Source organism: Vombatus ursinus, unplaced genomic scaffold, assembly GCF_900497805.2.
Source record: "Vombatus ursinus unplaced genomic scaffold, bare-nosed wombat genome assembly UNPS02014801.1, whole genome shotgun sequence".
NCBI lineage: Eukaryota > Metazoa > Chordata > Mammalia > Diprotodontia > Vombatidae > Vombatus > Vombatus ursinus.
This window is the reverse complement of record NW_020954579.1, coordinates 4,431,211-4,448,526: the sequence shown is the minus strand read 5'-3', so window position 1 is coordinate 4,448,526 and position 17,316 is coordinate 4,431,211. Positions and strand designations below refer to the sequence as shown.

The following is a 17,316-nucleotide window of genomic DNA, read 5'->3' as shown; positions in this document are numbered from 1 at the left end:
CTCTCTCTCTCTCTCTCTCTCTCTCTCTCTCTCTCTCTCTCTCTCTCCCTCCCTCCCTCCCTCTCCCTCTCCCTCCTTCTCTCTTTTTCTCTCAACCTTTCTCTTCCTTTCTTCTCCTTTCTCTCCTTTTTTCTTTTTGTACCTATGTCTTGGCCTGAATTTTTTTTACCAGACTGTGCTTGGAAGACTGAAATATTGGAAGACTGGAATATATATATATATATATATATATATATATATATATATATATGTGTGTGTATTTCTCTCTCTCCTTGTCTCTCTTCTTTTTTCTTTTTTCTTTGATTTCTTTCTTTCCTTCCTTCCTTCTTTCTTTTTTTTTTCAAATCCCATCTTTTCTCCCAGGTTGTCCATCGGCCTGTGCCTTCTCTAGAGGGGCCTCCTGTCCTCTCTCGAGCTATTGTTAAGCGTCCAGACTCCAGTGGCAAAGGGGATTGCGCCGAGAAGAATGGCTTTCTTGGAGGGGGGGGGGTTGGTTCCTTTCCTCCTTATCGAAGCCCTGGGGGGAAGCTGAGGGAGACCTGTCACCCTCCTGAAGAACCAGATGGAGAACTGAATTTTTCCAACATGGAGGAAGGGAAAATACACACATCTGACTCTCTATAGCGATGGCTTACTCTCCCTCCCCTCCCCATCCCCCGCAATCTTTCTTCCCTCCTCCCTCCGCCGGTTTTTCTCTTGGCTTTTCCTATCTACCTACCCCAAACTATGATGCCCTCGGAGGTCCTCTCCCCGGCTGACCAGGCCTCGACGCTCCCTGGCGGAGAGACAATCTCAGAAAAGCACAGTAGCTGAGTGCAAAGCCGCTTTTTAATTCGGTTAGCTCTGGAAGCCAAACTTGGAACAGAAGGAAGCGCTCGAGCCTGATCCGCACAGCCCGGGTCTGTAGCCGGGGTAGACTCCTTGGAAGAGGCCTCTACTGACTAGTTATGACCCTGGACATTTTTCTATTCTCCTCCTCCGGCAATGATCCTGATTCCTGCACGGCGGCAGCGCAGACTGAGGAGCTTCCCGGGAGGCGAGTGAAGAGCTGAATTTCCCAAACATCTCAGCTTTTCTTCCCCTCTGGTTTACTCTCTCTCTCTCTCTCTCTCTCTCTCTCTCTCTCTTTTTGTTCTATCTCCCTTTTTTTTTCAGCTAAGACACACTCCAGGCCTTGCTGCTGCCAGGTTATTGGTTCTTTTGAGGGGAAGGGTGGTCAAGGGGTTTAGGACACGTTCGAAGAGTTGATAGGCTTTAGATTTCCAGCCAAATTTTTATGCTTATTGGTATTATTGTTATTACTGTAATAATAATCTAGACAAAATAAAACTCCGTCCACCACCAACTCCCCTCCCTTTCAGTTTGTATTCAGTTTCCCTCTCCGATCTATTAATAAGAAACTCAGCTGATGCGTGTTAATTAATTCACCCTTCAGCCAGGGCTGCTCCAAAGCTCATTTGGGCTAAATCATAATAATAATAGCGGTGCTAACAATGAAGAGCTGCGTTACCCGGGTCAGAAGGACCCTTCTCGGTGAGAGCCCGCTTCTTTCCAGACCTGTGTCCTCCCCAGAATAGAAATTCAACCCCAGAATTCAATCCAGATTCTAGGATTAATCCGTGTTTATTCATCATAACTGCCATTGAATGCATTCTTGGTGGAGCAGCAAAGGAAGGTTGGTTGGGAGAAAGTCTTCCCTTTTCTTTCTCCTTTAAAGGTTTTTGTTTTGCTTTGCCTTTTTTTTTTAAAGATAAGTATCACTTAAAATGAATTCACTTATCACAAATACATGTGTTATAAAAGAAAGTCAGCTTACAGAATTCTTTCCTATCTAAGGGTGTCCGTTAAGGAAGGAGAAGAGAAAAGAGAGCCAAAACGAAGTTTTTTTCTTATTAAAAAAAAAAAAAAAGCAAAGTCCTCAGCAGCTTGCAACTTTATTTTTCTGCCATTTTCTGAACAACAACAACAAAAAAAAAACCAAGACCATTAAGAATAAGGAAATTTTTTTTTTTGCTTGTTTTGAGGAAAAGAGTTAGACTTCTTTGGGCTCTTTTAAAATCAGTTCGCAGGAAGAACTCAACTTTTAGTACCAGGAGTCACTGTTTTGTTGATATTCTTTAGCAAGTCATTTTCTGTTTGAGGAAGGGCCATTCTTCACCTCACTCCAGTAGCTGTACAATTTTCTTCTTTTTTCTCTTTTCTTTTTTCTATTCTATTCTTTCTCTCCTTCCTAAGAAAACAGGAAAAAAGGGAAGTGGGTAGAGAGACACAAAGGCATAGAGAGAAGAAAACAAGAGGTGGAGAAAACCTGTACCAAATGGTGGAGGCACCAACTGGTAGGGAGAAGGTGAATGAACTATCCAAAGGGATCTGGGGTCTCCGAAATAGGCTGGTTGGCCTTGGACCTCCGTCCATTCTTGACTGAGTAACGGATTCGGCCAGATTCAGAAGAAAATGTAGAGAAAAGGAGAAAACTTGGGGATGGAGAAGGCTAAAAACTTAGGAGAGTTTTATGTCATGCGGGTTGGGGCGGTTTTGTTTCGGGAAATTGCTTGCCAAACTTGCTTCCCTATTCTGTCTGGATCGAATGTCCCACCCTACTTGGCCAGCTAATTCCCTGCTTGGTTGAAGGAAATTTGAAAATGGACAAGGAGGCAAGGGAGGGGGGACTCATACTGGGATGATGATGGTGATGATGAAGATGACAGCGCTTTTATTTCAGAGTTTCCCTGCTTCCCTCACCCCTCCCCTTAGCCAAGGACAGAGCTTAACACCCTATCCTACACTTGGAGGGGGGGTGAAGAGTGAGAGGAGGAGGGAGGTCAAAGGCTATTCCACAGGAGAGAGGGGAAAAGAGGTCGCTTGAAATTAGTTGAGTCTGTGAGATCTAGGACGTTTCAAAATCAGCATTCTCACCGTTTTTAATGGGGGATGAAATTTCTATTTTCTGCATTAAAATAAAATCCTCCGCAAAATTCAGCATCAGGTCAGGAAGGAGGCCTCAGCATCTGCTTAGGGGAGGTGGAGGGGGGATAGAAAAAAAAACTCTATTGATGTCAGCTCGCTTTTCAGCGCCTAAGATGGATTCGAGACCCAGTCTTCTCCCCTTGTTTCTCCTTTCTCGCTCTGCAGGTCAGCCGCTTCCAACAGACCAGGGGAGGAGGGGGGGGGGGGGGGGGGGGTCCGGCACATCACGTGACCCCAGGGTGCCAATGTCCAGTCCTGAGGTAATCAGGCCCTTGCAAGTTGCCACTCGCCGTCCAGGGCTCTTCCAGAGATGCAGAAAGCGACCTACTACGATAACACAGCAGCTCTGTTCGGAGGTTATTCCTACCCTGGCAGCAATGGCTTCGGTTACGAAGGGCCCACCCAGCCCCCCTTCCAATCTGCCACGCATTTGGAAGGAGACTACCAGCGTTCGGCCTGCTCACTCCAGGCTCTGGGCAACACGGCTTCCCATGGCAAAAGCAAAGAGTTGAACGGCAGCTGTATGAGGCCTGGCTTGGCCCCGGAGCACCACTCGGCCCCTCCTCCGGGTTCGCCCCCTCCCAATACAGCCCCAACCAGCACCAGTAGCAACAGCAATAATGCCAGTGGACCCAGCAAAAACGCTCCCCCCAAATGCGGCCCTGGCTCCAACTCCACCCTCAGCAAACAGATTTTTCCCTGGATGAAAGAGTCAAGGCAAAACTCCAAACTGAAAAACAGCTCCCCCAGCACAGGTATTGCCCCTCCCTCTCTCTGCCTTATTTTGATTTCTATTATTGTGATTATTGGTCTTGCCAGGATCCACCCAGAACTTCCCACGTGGCAGACTACAAGGGGAGGGAAAGGAGTGGGAAGAAGGGTCAGGTAACCAAGAGACTATTGCTTTGGTAAGGGTAGTATAACCCTTCAATTTAACTGACACCTGAATACACCTACATTCTTATTTAAGACACGCCCCCCTCCCCCTCCAAACACACACTTACTCATTGCATCAAAAGCCCCAGATGTCGGAAAATCAGGCCAAGGGTTTGTGGGACAGTGTAGAAAAGCAGTCTAACAGCCCCTGAGCGGCCCGCAAGCCGATTGATTATTATTAAGTATGATTATTGTGGATATTAATCACAGTCACTGAGGTGTCCCAGCCGCTTGCCAGACCTCATCTACCCAGCACAGTGACCCTGGGTCTGTCCCACCTGGCTATGGGATTCCCAGATTCCCAATGTGGCCTTCACTCTAGACCCTTCATTAGTACTCTCCAGGATTTTATTTTTCAGAGATGAAGAAGGGAGAAAGGGAACACCTGAGAGTTGGAGGAGAGGAGAGGAGCGAGAGAAGGAGAGAAAGGAGTGGGGGTGGGGGGGAGAGAGAGAGAATAATCCAGTCATAAATAAATGACCATACAGCTTGTGTCTGCGTGACATGATCAAATTTTCATAAGCTAGGGCATCGAGTGGAGAACAGGTCTCTTAATAAATGCCACTATTATGGAGTGTCCGCTAATGCGACGGGTACGGGGGGAGGGGGGAGGAAGGGGGAGGGCGAGAGGAGGCTCAGAGCCGGGGCCTGGATTTATTAAGAAACGATGCATTCAATTTCGGCGTGTACAGTAATTATCTTTTATTTCATTTTCTCTCCCCCCTCCCCCCTCCAATCCGGCAGAAAGCTGCGGCGGCGGCGGCGGCAGTGGCAGTGGTGGAGGCGGCGGAGGTGGAGGGGGTGGGGGTGGCGGGGGAGGCGGGGGAGGGGACAAGAGCCCGCCGGGATCCTCGGCTTCCAAACGAGCCCGGACAGCCTACACCAGTGCTCAGCTGGTGGAGCTGGAGAAGGAGTTTCATTTCAATCGCTACCTGTGCCGGCCCCGCCGGGTGGAAATGGCCAACTTACTCAATCTGAGCGAGCGCCAGATCAAGATTTGGTTCCAGAACCGGCGGATGAAGTATAAGAAGGACCAGAAGTCCAAGGGGCTGGGCTCGTCGTCGGGAGGCCCATCTCCGGCCGGCAGCCCCCCTCAGCCCATGCAATCTACAGCGGGCTTCATGAACGCCTTACACACCATGACCTCCAGCTATGAGACCCCGTCCCCTCCTGCCTTCGGCAAACCCCACCAGAATGCCTATGCTTTGCCGTCGAACTACCAACCGCCACTCAAGGGCTGTGCCGCCCCGCAGAAATACACGCCCAACCCCGCGCCTCCCGAGTATGAACCCCACGTCCTCCAAGGCAACGGAGGAGCCTACGGTACACCGAGCATGCAAAGCAGCCCTGTGTACGTCGGGGGGGGCGGGTACGTGGATTCACTGCCGCCCCCTGCTGGTCCCTCCCTGTATGGCCTCAACCACTTGTCCCACCACCCGTCGGGGAACCTGGACTACAACGGGGCGCCCCCTATGGCCCCCAGCCAGCACCACGGACCTTGCGACCCACACCCCACCTACACAGACCTTTCTTCTCACCATGCACCTCCTCAGGGTAGAATCCAAGAAGCGCCCAAATTGACACACCTGTGAGAGAAGTGAGGGAGGTGGAGTAGAGGAGCACAAGGAGGAAAGAGGGTGTGGGAAAGAGCCAGGTAGACTGAGATTGCCCAGAGGTGATGGAGAGGACAGAAGGGAGGATTATAGGGACACAGGCAGTTTCTCTGTGAAGAAAGGGCCTGGTGGGAACTGGGGATTGCCTCACTCTCCCAGGTCTCCACATCACAAAATTTGCATTCAAACTTACCTCCTTCAACCTGCCAATTAAAGAACCGAATCCAAACCAGGCTAGAGATCTTTTCCCTCTCCACCCCCATTCTCTGCCCTCATTTTCCCTAGTATTTCCAAAGCTCCAAAACAGCTTTTAGTTAGAATGCCATGCGGGGGGGGGGGGGGAATTTGAGGAAGAGAAGCTCAGAAAATTGGAGGTGGGGGTTGTGGAGAAGCACATTTTAAAAGCAGAGAATAGGATGACTTAGCAAAAGGCAACCAAACTACTTACCTCCCACCTTTCTTGGCTATCCCAGATATCTTCTTAATTCTCTCTCTTTCTTTTTAAAAAGAAAACATACACAAATATTTCGACCCCTAGGGCACAGAAGCAGCACTAACTCCTCCATTCTCTAGCACCTTCAAAATCTGCTTCCTTCTCTCTTTCATTTAGGCCTTATCTAAGGCCACCCTCATTCTCTTCCTCTCCTTTCCTCCTCCTTCATCCCATTTGTTAACTCCACATTCTTTTCCAGGATTTTAAGATCTACATACCTGGTGATCCTCCCCCCCATTACAATTTTCAGTGGACTCAGGGATGCTGAGAGATCCTGAAAGTCATAGCTGCCTATATTATAAAGATATAGCTATATATATTTTTTCTTTGAAAAATGACTGAGGAGCAGAGGTAGGCCTGGGGCAGGCAAATTGTCAGGTCTAAATATTCGGCTGTCCTCCCCTGCCCCCACTTTCTCACTCTCCAGTCCAATCATCACATCCTCCCTCCTCTCTTTAGGGCTCATCACAAAAAGCAATCCAGACACAAGGGGTTAGAAGCTTTTTTTTAATTATTATTATCATTATTTAGTTATTCTCTTGACTTAACGTGAAAACAGGGTATATTTGAACAAACTGTATGTCCCAGGGCCTGAGCTGAGGCCAGAGCCTTTGGTATGTGTTGGCCTAATGCTCCTAACTGGGATACCATTGTTGCACTTAGAGTTTACATTTTAATGGATATAAAAACAACTGTGAGAGACGCTTGGGCCCGAAGAATCCAAGCATTGCTCTGAAAGTGTGTGTTCTAGTGAACATTTTCATATATATTTATTGGTTATAGCCTGTTAAAATATTTTCTTTTTTTTGTATTATTTATCCCCCTACACAACATTATGTATTTATATGAAGGACAAAAGAAAATTGTACTTTTTTTCCTTTAGTATTTACTTGTTATAAAGGACGTTGTGTTTCCTATCGTAAACCTTTTTATTATTTTAGTTATTACTGTACTCTAGGAAAGAGCTGTAGATTTATGTTACCCTTGTACTTATGAGCAATTGTAATTAGTTCTCTTAAAGGCATGAACTCAGCTCCTAATTGTCTCTGTATAGTCCTGAATTTGTAGACTTAGAGTTACTCCCTCTTGGAAATCTTTCTTTGTTCTTAGGAGTTACTTTTTCCTTACTAAAAAGAGTTGTCTGTCAAGCAATTCTTGAATAAACTTTCTGTTATCAATTTTACCTTGTCTCTTTGGTCCAATTGGTCAGGCAACAACCAAGCTGTCCAGTGTTCTCAAATTTAAGAAGGGGATTGAAGATACCAGTCTGGCTTTCTTTCCCAGCCCTCACCCTAGCATGTTCCCCTTGCCCCTGAATCTCTCTTTTGAGTTCTGTTTATTTCCTATTGTAACAGTCTGCCAACCTCTCAAGTTAGTGCTTCCTTAATAAGCTTTTATACTCTTCTCTCAGCAGTCTTCCTGCATTTGCCCAGCTACACCTCCCTCTTGCTGGCTTCCTGCTTCTGTCTCTCTGTCTCTCCTCTCTCTGCTCTGGGTAACAGCTCCATCTCCCTTCCAGCAGCCTAAACTTTGCAAGCCTTTTCCGCTGCTACAAAGAAGCCATCACGTGACCCTGGAGACCAACCATCATTGGGTCTAGAATGAAAACAAAGGAAAATGATTAATCTTTTAAAAAATTAAATAAATAAATTCTAAGGCCTAGACTTTTCAGGTCAGAACATTGCAACCGAAAGTTAAATTAAATCTAATAAAAAAGGTGGACGCAACCAATCTCTGGAAGGGAGAGGAGCAGTTGATGCAGCTGCGACGAGGCGAGGACAGGGGTAGGGGGAGATATTTGGGTTAGGAGAATAAATAAAATAATTCTTAGGCTTGTGGGCCTCTCGGTTCCCCCAATCTCGGTAAAAACTTCATTTATTAGTCGCGGTTCCATAAAAGTTTTATGATGTGGGAGCGAGGATAGAAAGCGTCTGTCAAAGATGAAATGTCAGCACTGAATTGCAGGAGCCGATAAGAGAGGACAGGGAGTCTGAAATATGGGGCTAATTCACTGGAAGAAGTGGATTTGCTGAAGAGTTGCATAATTCTAATTGTAAGCGATGTGCTCGAATTGCTTAATTAGAAATACATACATAAATGTATATGTATGTATATATGTGTATATATATGTATAGTGTGTGTGTATGTGTATGCACGGGATAGGGAGGAATAAAGGAGGGGCATGTTTGATTCCCAGCCTCCAGCCTTAAAACGAGGGCTAATTTTCATTTTTATGTTGCATCCAGACAGTCCAAGGTTAGTAATTACAGTCTTTATGCAACGATAAATAACAATAAAAAAGCAACCTGATTTCTCCCCCTGTTCGATGTAAGATTTTAACTGGACTCGACTCATTCAAGCAGGAAGCAATTTGCCATTGGGTCACACTATAATCTAAAAGCGGGAGAGCGTGCAAAGTTTGATTGGGATCAAATAATGCTCAAGGGTTCCCCCCCCCCCCCCCCGTTCCCTCTCACTCTTTCTTCTTCCCTGAATAACATTTTCTGGATGATGTAACTGGATGAAGCGCCATGTTTGGGGTTGGAGGGGAGGGGTAGGAGGGTGGTGGATGGACTATTTATCTAGCAAGAGTGAGAGAGGAGGAAGAGAGATTTTTAGCGAGAGTTTGAAAACAGGAGTAACTGACTGTAGTACCCAATAGAATAGAGGAAAAATAAGGGAGTGTTTTGGCGGGCTGTCTACCTGCCCTGTCCTGGAGATTTCAGGAGCTCAGATACCTATCCAGAGATCAAGTTAAAATATCTCTGCTGCACGAGTCCCAGTGAAGCTGGAAAATACGTCTCTGGGAATCTAGGTCTTCCCTTGCTAAAGGCCCACCTCTAATTCTTTAATAAACAAATTTTACACTGCTCTTTAATCTGGCCATAAAACCTGTCAGGAGGGCTTAGAGGCAACTCTTCAGTCTCCTCCTCCTCCTCCTCCTCCTTCTTCTTCTTCTTCCTCTTCTTCTTCCTACAAGAGCTCTCTGTCTGAACTACAGAGAGAAAGCTGCCAAACTCACTAGGCCAACTCTATAGAACCTTCTAAGTCAACACCACGAGGTTTTCTTGTTCCTTATCTTTTCTTGAGGGATTGGCTGGCTGTTGGACCCTTCAAGTTGTCTTTAAGAGATCCCAAACCCCATCTTATCTAAGACTTTGAAGCTTTTGGTATGTGCCACTTTCCTGTTCTTCTTGAACCTCACTCCAAGCCCAGCCAGAATCCCAGGTCAAAGCAAGTGGAAAAATTTAGGGAAGATTTTTAAAGAATATTAATATCTTCCTTACCTTCCCTCCTAAGAAAAAATTGCAAAAACGAAAAACTCTTTTTCACTGACTTGAGCTCAAACCTCAGCTGGTTTTCCCAGATGCAAGCAACATGCTCTTTTCGAAATGCTGTGATTTCAACAGCCCACCCAAAACTCCAAACTCTCCCTCACCCCATACACAACTCCTCTTGAGCTCTTTTGCCCCTCTGTCCCCCCTTTGTGGATATTCTTTAGTCAGAGCTCTCTCTCCTCCCCCGATTCCGTCTCTGCGCCTTTCTTAAAATACTCACCGCCCACGCGAATGTCTAATTGACAGAAAGTTAAGTTCCTAGCTCACAAGGCCCCAGACAAGTTGCCATTTCTCTCCTAGCCACCTCTTTCTCCTCCTGCTTGCTGCTTGAAGTGGGAGGGGGAAGGGAGGATGGGGAGCCCTGGGAGTTTTCCAGTCTAACTTTCTCCTTAAGTTAGTGGCCGTTTTCTCTTTCCTCATTTCCCATCTGCTACTCCTGGGTCTCCCTGATTCACCTTTCTGCTTTGCATCCCCACCCCCCACTCCTCCCCCGCCTTGGCCTTTAAGAGATCATGATTTTAGGCGTCTCCCTCTCCGTTTCCCAAAGAACCAAATTCTTTGATGCGATAGGAGGGAACTGTCAGAGGGCTAAGATTGATCGCCTCCTCTCCTCTCTGGTCCCTCTGACCTACTTATTTAAAAAAAAAATCTTCCCCAAGAACTGATTTTTCAGTGTCTGCAGTGGCTTCTTTTTATTTCCAATCAAATGTTTTGGATTCACCCCCACCCCCAACCTCAACTTCACGGACACATCCCATTCCCAAGTTTTAATTAGTTCTCTAGACCTTAAAAATCTTCCGTTCAAAACCAAGCAAGGGAATATGAGATCAGTTGTTCTCAATTTCCTCCTTCAAAGTAGTTCAAATGGGGCTGGGAGGGAAAAGTCCAAGAGAAGACTCTTTCCTGGGAGGAAACACAACATCTCCCCAAAGAAAACTTCTTCATGGACCTGAGATTCTTAAGTCTGTGAATCTTGTGTTTGCTGTTGAATAATAGGTAAAAATAGAGTTATGGGCATTTATGACTAATATAGTTTCCTTTAAAAAAAAACCTGGAGACAGAGATGTACAATATGTATAAATGTGGAGTATAGCTATAGACACAGATTGAATTTAAGTGTATAAAACATAGCTTCCATTAGAACTTTTGTACAACCATAGAATCACAAGGGACCTTAGGAATGATCTAATCATCTAACCCAATCCCCTTATTTTATATAAGAGGAAACTGAGAATTAGTAAGGTGTAATGAGTTGCTCAAAATCACACACAGCCACTTAGTAGCAAGACCTTGACCCAAGGAACCTAGTATTAATTTTCCCTTATACCATTCTGCCTCTCCAGTAATGTCTCTATGCCTCAGTGCTTAGTGTCAGGGTTGAAATCTATTGATCTTTGCAAAATTTAACCCTTGACTTTATGGGATGTGTAGGGGAAAGAATAATATTTGCTCTCCAGGGCGGAAACTTTCAAGAGAAAAAAGTCCATTTCAAATTTCTCTTCCAGCCAGGTTTTGCTCCACAATCTACTCTGCTGTCCTGAAAAGGTTAAATTTATACTTGTGTATTTATTTGGATGGGGGTAGGAAGACTTCTCATGTAGGTGACCCCCCCCCCCAAGTCTTTCCATTAACAGGAAAAATGTTTCAGTACTAGTTTAGGAAAGGGGGGAGAAAAAGGGTGAGGGAGATATGAGGGACCTCGGGGGATTGGCAGTGTCCACATCTCGGCCCTCTGGAGTTTTTGAATCAATTAAAGGAAAGAATGCTCTCTGTTTTCTACCAGGCCCCGGTGAGCGATTGGCCGAGGCCGGTCCCGTGACCGCGTATTGCCTGCAATTTCGGCCGAGTCTCGGGTTTAATAGAGAGAGTCCCCATACGCCTGTATTTATCAGCAATATACAATTATAAAGGCCCGAAATTAAAAAAAAAAAAAAGAGGGAGAAAGAGAGAGCGAAATCTCCCTCCCCCTCCAACAACACCCCATCTGTAAACTGGGGGGGGAGGGGGGGTTCCTTCCGATCCTCCGTTTCTGACATCCCCCCCAGCAAGCCCCCTCCCCCACCCTGAGACTGGGACCATTGAAAGCCATGAATTTTGAATTTGAGAGGGAGATTGGGTTTATAAACAGCCAGCCATCGCTCGCCGAGTGCCTGACTTCCTTCCCCGCTGTCTTGGAGACATTTCAAACTTCATCAATCAAGGAGTCGACATTAATTCCTCCTCCTCCTCCTTTCGAGCAAACCATCCCCAGCCTCCAGCCGGGCGCCTCCACCCTTCAGAGACCCGGGAGCCAAAAGCGAACCGAGGATGGGCCGGCTCCGCCGCCGCCTCCGCCGCCACAGCCGCCTCTCCTCGCAGCTCCCCTGGCACCCGAATTCCCCTGGATGAAAGAGAAGAAATCGACCAAGAAATCCAACCAATTGGCCTCATCCCCTGCCCCAGCTTCTTCCACGGTGCCGGCCTCTGGAGCTGCATCCCCCGCAGGTCAGTATAGCGGAATGGGGGCGTGGGCTAGGCAGTTTGATGAGGCTGGGGAGAAGCAGACGGGTAGACATAGATCTAGGGTAGGATTCTGGAGGGGGAAAGAGCTGTTGGGGTCTCTTCACTCAGTCCCCATCTTTCCCTCAGACCAGTGGAATGAAAAGTCAGGGCCTGGACGCCTCTACCTCAACCCCAGGAAATTTTGGAGGATGATTTTAAGGTTACTTTTCCTTTGTTTGTCTGGGTGTTGTTTTTTTCTGTTGAAGATTAAAAAGAGATTTTATTTGCTTTTTCATTTCTCTGTGCAAGGGCGTGAGCCTTGTATATTGGGGGATGGGCATGGGGGGAGCTGCTGGAATTGAGTCTGAGGGGAGGGGAAAGGAGAGCTTCTTTCCCCCTCCCCTCCTCCTCACTAGGTCCCTAAGAGCAGCTGAAGAATTTTAGAGCGAATGCAGGGGTCTGTAGGGGTGGGGGCAGTGGGGTGTCTGTAAGTGGGATAGGGTAAGTTAAGAGAGGGATCTCGCTTTTCCTGCGTGTGAGAATGCTATCCGAACTGTAAGCACATCTCTCCAAATACTGTTGGAAGGGATCAGAAATCGCTTTTCTCTCCTTCCGGAGGGGTGGGGGTAGGGGGTATGAGACGTTTTCCAAGCTTGGAATTCCTTTCCCATGGTCTTGCTTTGACTTGGGATTCTGGCTGGGCTTGGAGTGAGGTTCGAGAAGGACAGGAAAGTGGAATAGTGGTACAGCGGCATTGGCCCTCCTTTTTAAAAAAGGAAAGGGAGTGGGAGGGTTCATACTGAATCTCTTCTCCACCAGGGGTGGAGGGCTTCATGCCGGCTGGATTGGTGGGAGACTTGACTGAGGGGGGGGGGGGGTATCCCCCCCTTTTTCCCTTTTTTTACCCCCCCCCCCCCCCCCCCCCCACCGCCCCAGATACGCCTGGACTTCAGGACGGGGGCGGCAGCGGGGCCCGGAGATTGCGCACAGCCTACACAAATACGCAGCTGCTGGAGCTGGAGAAGGAATTCCATTTTAACAAATACCTGTGCCGGCCCCGCCGGGTGGAAATCGCGGCGCTGCTAGACTTAACAGAGAGGCAGGTCAAAGTATGGTTCCAGAACCGGCGAATGAAACACAAACGACAGAACCAGCATAAGGAACCTCTGGATGGCGAAGCCGCTTACCCTGGGGCCCTGGAGGAGGGTAGCGACCCAGCAGAGGAACCAGAGGACAGCCCGGCCCTGGGTCAAGCTCTGGACGCCTCGCTGCCTTCCCTAGGGGATGAAGAGGCCTGTTCTCTCCCCACCAAGCCCCCCTTAGGTCAGCTAGGACCTCGACTGCTGTCTGCACCTTCAGAGAATTCGAACGCTGAGAGCCCTCAGTACTCCGAGGACAGGCCAGGGGCGATGGAACCCGAGACTCTTCTGGATGATTCATTCCCTGAAGGGCAAGATTCTCCCTTCTTGCCGGATCTCAACTTCTTTGCTTCAGATTCCTGCCTCCAGCTCTCTGGGGGGCTTTCCCCTAGCCTGCAGGGCTCCCTGGACAGTCCAGTCCGATTCTCTGAGGAAGATCTGGATTTCTTCACCAGCACGCTCCGAACCATCGACTTAGAACAACTACAATTCCAATAACACCCCTCCCCCAAACACACACACCCCAACCACTTCCTCCCCGTTTCTGACCTCTTCACTTCGTACCAGGGAGTACTCTTTCTAGGTTAGAGGACTCTTTTCCCCTTTCTTCGCCTTTCCTCATTCCCATAGGATCCTTTATAAGTTTTGCTAAAAATTCAGGTATTATCAAATTAGAGTCTTATCCGTTTCCTCTCATCTCTCTTTCTCATTTATTAGACACTTGGACTTCTCTTTAAAAAACCCACAGAAATCCTTTTGGTAAACTTCCAATGAAATCTCAGGAATAATAAAACTCTTGGGGGGGGTTTCTTAAGAAGAAACAGAGGGACCTATTTTCCTCTTTTTTAAGTTTTAGACAGTAGACTATTTATTAAAATTCTTTAATAGGAAAAAGGGGAAAGTATTTATTGTATATTATTTTCATAGATTAAATAAATGCCTTTATTATACGAAAACAATTGAGGGGTTGTTTTTGCGCGTAGGCGTTTCCTGAAGCTACACAACTTAGTGTAGCTCTAGTGGATTCCTTTTGCCTTGGAAGCTAGTTTCTAGCTCCTTTTCCAGGTCCTATCTGGGGTATCTGTTATTCCCCCGGGTTACAGGGCACGAGGCAGATTTTGGAGCAAAGTGTGCGCACGGACCTGTGAAGTCCGGGTGGTGCAAATCTGGTCCTCTGGATTCAACTCTGCACTCTTCTCTCTCCTCTCTCAGACTACAGAGAAAAATCGGAGAGGGCCAAAAGTTTACATAGAATGCTTGTGTTTCCCATCTTCACCCCACCTCTATCATTAAGACCTTCAGCATCTTGCCAGGTTGGGTTGGTTTAATTTCGTTTTATTTTTGTTTGCATTAAACAAAGATAGAAACGGCAATGAAAATAGGGTCAGCCGGAGAAAGAAGAGACCCTGTGGTATTTCTTGTGAGATTTGCAAAGGGTGGGTAGGTGAATTGGAAAGGGCTTCCCCAGGAAGACGGAAGAGGCCAAAAAGGGAAGGAAGGGGAAAGGGTAGCTGTAGTTCGCCCTAGATTGTTTCTATTATTTCTCTCTGGGCCCCCAAAGAATGAAACCCATGTATATCCTCTCAAAGCTTTAAACAGAAAGATTGAGGGTGGAGAAGGCATGGAAGGGAATCTTCTGGGGAGGATGAGGGAGCGGTGAAGAGGGAAAAAATGAGAGAACTTGTGAGCCTAGACCCAGGGACTGGAGAAGATGTGTATGGCGGTGTGGGGGATTTTCTCGGTGTCAGGACCCATGTGCTCCCAGACAGAAGAGATCCCTTCCAACATGGAATTTTACACATGAAATTCATAAATCAAGAGGGAGGAGGCGAGGGTGAGGATGGTTATGAATGAAAAAAGGTCAATGAAGAAATCCATTGCCGTGGACAAGGAAAAATAAATTATTTCTAAGGCATTGGGTGCTCCTTGGGCAAATGGACCCTGTCAGGGGTTAGGGAAGCAACAGAAGAGACTGTGTGCGAGACAGAGAGATAGTTGGATGGACGGAGAGCTGGAGAGGGGACAGAGAGAGGGTGGACCAGGCAGCAAGGCGGGAGGCGCTGGAGGCAAGAAGGTGGCGGCGAGCGTAGGCGGGGTGGCCAGTGGGTTGGGGAGGGGGAAGGGGGGATGGTGAGGCAGGGATGCTCAAAATGGCGCTAGAGCTCCGGCCTGGAAAAGCTAGCGAAGAGATGCTTTGTCCGCCATGACAGCAGCCTCAGGATTCCCTGGCTCCAGCCTAGGGGGGAGGAGGAAGAGTGAGTAATCCACTCCACCACCACCAGCCCCACTCCAGTCAGTCTACTCACCGCACCTCTCCGTTTTTCCAAGCTGGCAGGCGACTAAATGGGGGCCGGGGAGTTTTCCCTTGGTTATTGTTTTGTGTTTTGTTTTAAATGAGCCCAGCAGATGCAAACAGTGTGTCCAATAGAAGGTTACGTGTGTATGTCGGTAGATATGTATGCTGGGTGCTTGTGTCTGTAATTCACATCCGGGTGTGCATGGTTTTATTGCTTCAGATTGTGGGACCCACAAGATATTAAGCCAGGACAGAACTCTCTCCAAATGTTACCTGCCTGCATTCCCAACAGTTTCATTTCAACTGAAACATCCTTCTCTACACACCTATCCCTCACCCTGCAAACTGTGACTTACTGAGGGGCAGGAGAACCAAGGCCTCACCCTTCTCACTCCTCTCTGTGTATGGAAAGAAGGTGCATGTTTAAAGGGCCCCAGAAAGTCATACTTCAAGTTTAGTTAATATTTCTTCTGCTCCAGAATAAGCTCAATATGGCCACTGGCACTGCTAGACCCGGCCTCTCAAAGAAGCGTTTGTTTCCCGGGCCTCCTAGAGCTCAGTCCGGACCAGAAGAAGGCATAGTCCTAGCCAAGAAGTCTGCTTGGAATGCACTGGGTTTTCTGTGCCCACCACGCAGTGGGAGACCTCAATCATCCCGGCAACTCAGGCAATTTGTAAGTCAGGATATAGCAAAGTACAAAATAGCATTTTGGGCAGATTGATTGGCTAGAGGGAGAGATGTGCATATCTTATTCAGCTAGAATTTTACCTCTGGAAAAAATGTACTGATGTAGAACCCGTGTCATACATTAAATAATATTACGTGCCATATTCCATTGCATTTACTGCTCTCATAAATAAATTAATATAGAACAATTAAATACGCTATTATAATAATAGTGTATCTTATTAGCCCATGCGTTTATTTTCCCTCATAAAATATAAAGATATGAAATAAATTCAATATATTAAAGTAATAATACATATCTTATTGGGTTGTGTGTTTATTTCCCTCATAAATATATGAACATACAATATATTAAAACAACACTCTATCTCTCAATGGGCTGGGTGTTTATTTCCCCATAAAATATGCCCACAGGCTGTCATTATATGTTTAGTGTCTTGAAATCACAGCACATGAGGCAAAATGAAGTCAACAATGAGCTAAGGATTTCAATTGTAGACAGTCAAACCAGATAATTCAAGCTGGCTTAAAATGTTCCTTTCCTCATTATCATGTTTTCTGTTTTGTTATCAGTAAAGCGGTTGAGACTAGGAGGTGATCTCTAAGATACTTTGGAGCAGTAAATTCTATGATCCTTTTATCTTGGAGAAGTAGGATACCTTCCAGTGTCTTCAGAATGGACCCCAGTTCCCTCCTCCCTTTAATTATATAGAGGAAGCTCAGGTCTACATTTCTCTCACTCACATAATTCAGACCCTGGAACTTCTGGCTTGACCTGAATTATTTGGATTACTGAAATCTAAGCAAAAACTACTTCTGGACACGTAGAGGACACTTCCTTGCTAGCGCTCTCTACCTAGGATAAGCAGGTTGGTACCCTCTAACACTTGTCTAGTCCCATCAGTGGTCTCCCACAGAGACTAAAGGTCTCCAAATGGGACTGTGTTTTCCACTGGCTCAGCTAGGCTCCATTTGTCTTAAGTCAATATTACAGCCAATCTGGAGATTAGAGAGCAAGTCATTGTCAAAGGACTCCTTGACTAAGGGATTGTTTGAAATGTTGTGGGTTTAAAAGTTGGTTGGCTATTGGAGGAGAGCTGTTTTGGAATTTTGCTGCCACGATTCTTTAGCCCCAGACTCAGCTGCACTATCATCATCATCTTTGAGGCTAGCATCATAGAAACTGGGGAGAAAAGAGCAACTCAAAAGCAAGGTCTTAGGGCAGAATTGGAATCTTTTCCCCTTCCCCCCAGTTTAGATAGATGACCTGTTCTTTCTTTAACAGATCCTGTTCACCACTAGGCATAAGATGCTATACCTTCTTCTTCTTCTTCTTCTTCTTCTTCTTCTTCTTCTTCTTCTTCT

General features: G+C 46.7%; 2 protein-coding genes across 2 annotated transcripts; both read left to right on the top strand.

Moving 5' to 3' along the window:
• Nucleotides 1–2,216: 2,216 nt before the first annotated feature.
• HOXB3 (homeobox B3) lies at nucleotides 2,217–5,843 on the top strand. The gene is made up of 2 exons (XM_027872598.1): nucleotides 2,217–3,722; nucleotides 4,648–5,843. The coding sequence occupies exons 1-2, from the start codon at nucleotides 3,278–3,280 to the stop codon at nucleotides 5,493–5,495; spliced, it is 1,293 nt and encodes a 430-aa protein (XP_027728399.1). The 5' UTR covers nucleotides 2,217–3,277; the 3' UTR covers nucleotides 5,496–5,843.
• Nucleotides 5,844–11,303: 5,460 nt separating this feature from the next.
• On the top strand, nucleotides 11,304–13,902 carry HOXB2 (homeobox B2). Its single transcript, XM_027873116.1, has 2 exons — nucleotides 11,304–11,831; nucleotides 12,765–13,902. Exons 1-2 carry the CDS (start codon nucleotides 11,435–11,437, stop codon nucleotides 13,463–13,465), a joined length of 1,098 nt encoding a protein of 365 aa, XP_027728917.1. The 5' UTR covers nucleotides 11,304–11,434; the 3' UTR covers nucleotides 13,466–13,902.
• Nucleotides 13,903–17,316: the final 3,414 nt, after the last annotated feature.

Excerpts from the sequence above, each read along its gene's own strand:
- HOXB3 (XM_027872598.1), top strand. The coding sequence starts at position 3,278 with ATGCAGAAAGCGACCTACTACGATAACACAGCAGCTCTGTTCGGAGGT. Across the intron at positions 3,723-4,647 it reads AAACAGCTCCCCCAGCACAG|AAAGCTGCGGCGGCGGCGGC; the intron begins GTATTGCCCCTC and ends CCAATCCGGCAG.
- HOXB2 (XM_027873116.1), top strand. The coding sequence starts at position 11,435 with ATGAATTTTGAATTTGAGAGGGAGATTGGGTTTATAAACAGCCAGCCA. Across the intron at positions 11,832-12,764 it reads TGGAGCTGCATCCCCCGCAG|ATACGCCTGGACTTCAGGAC; the intron begins GTCAGTATAGCG and ends CCACCGCCCCAG.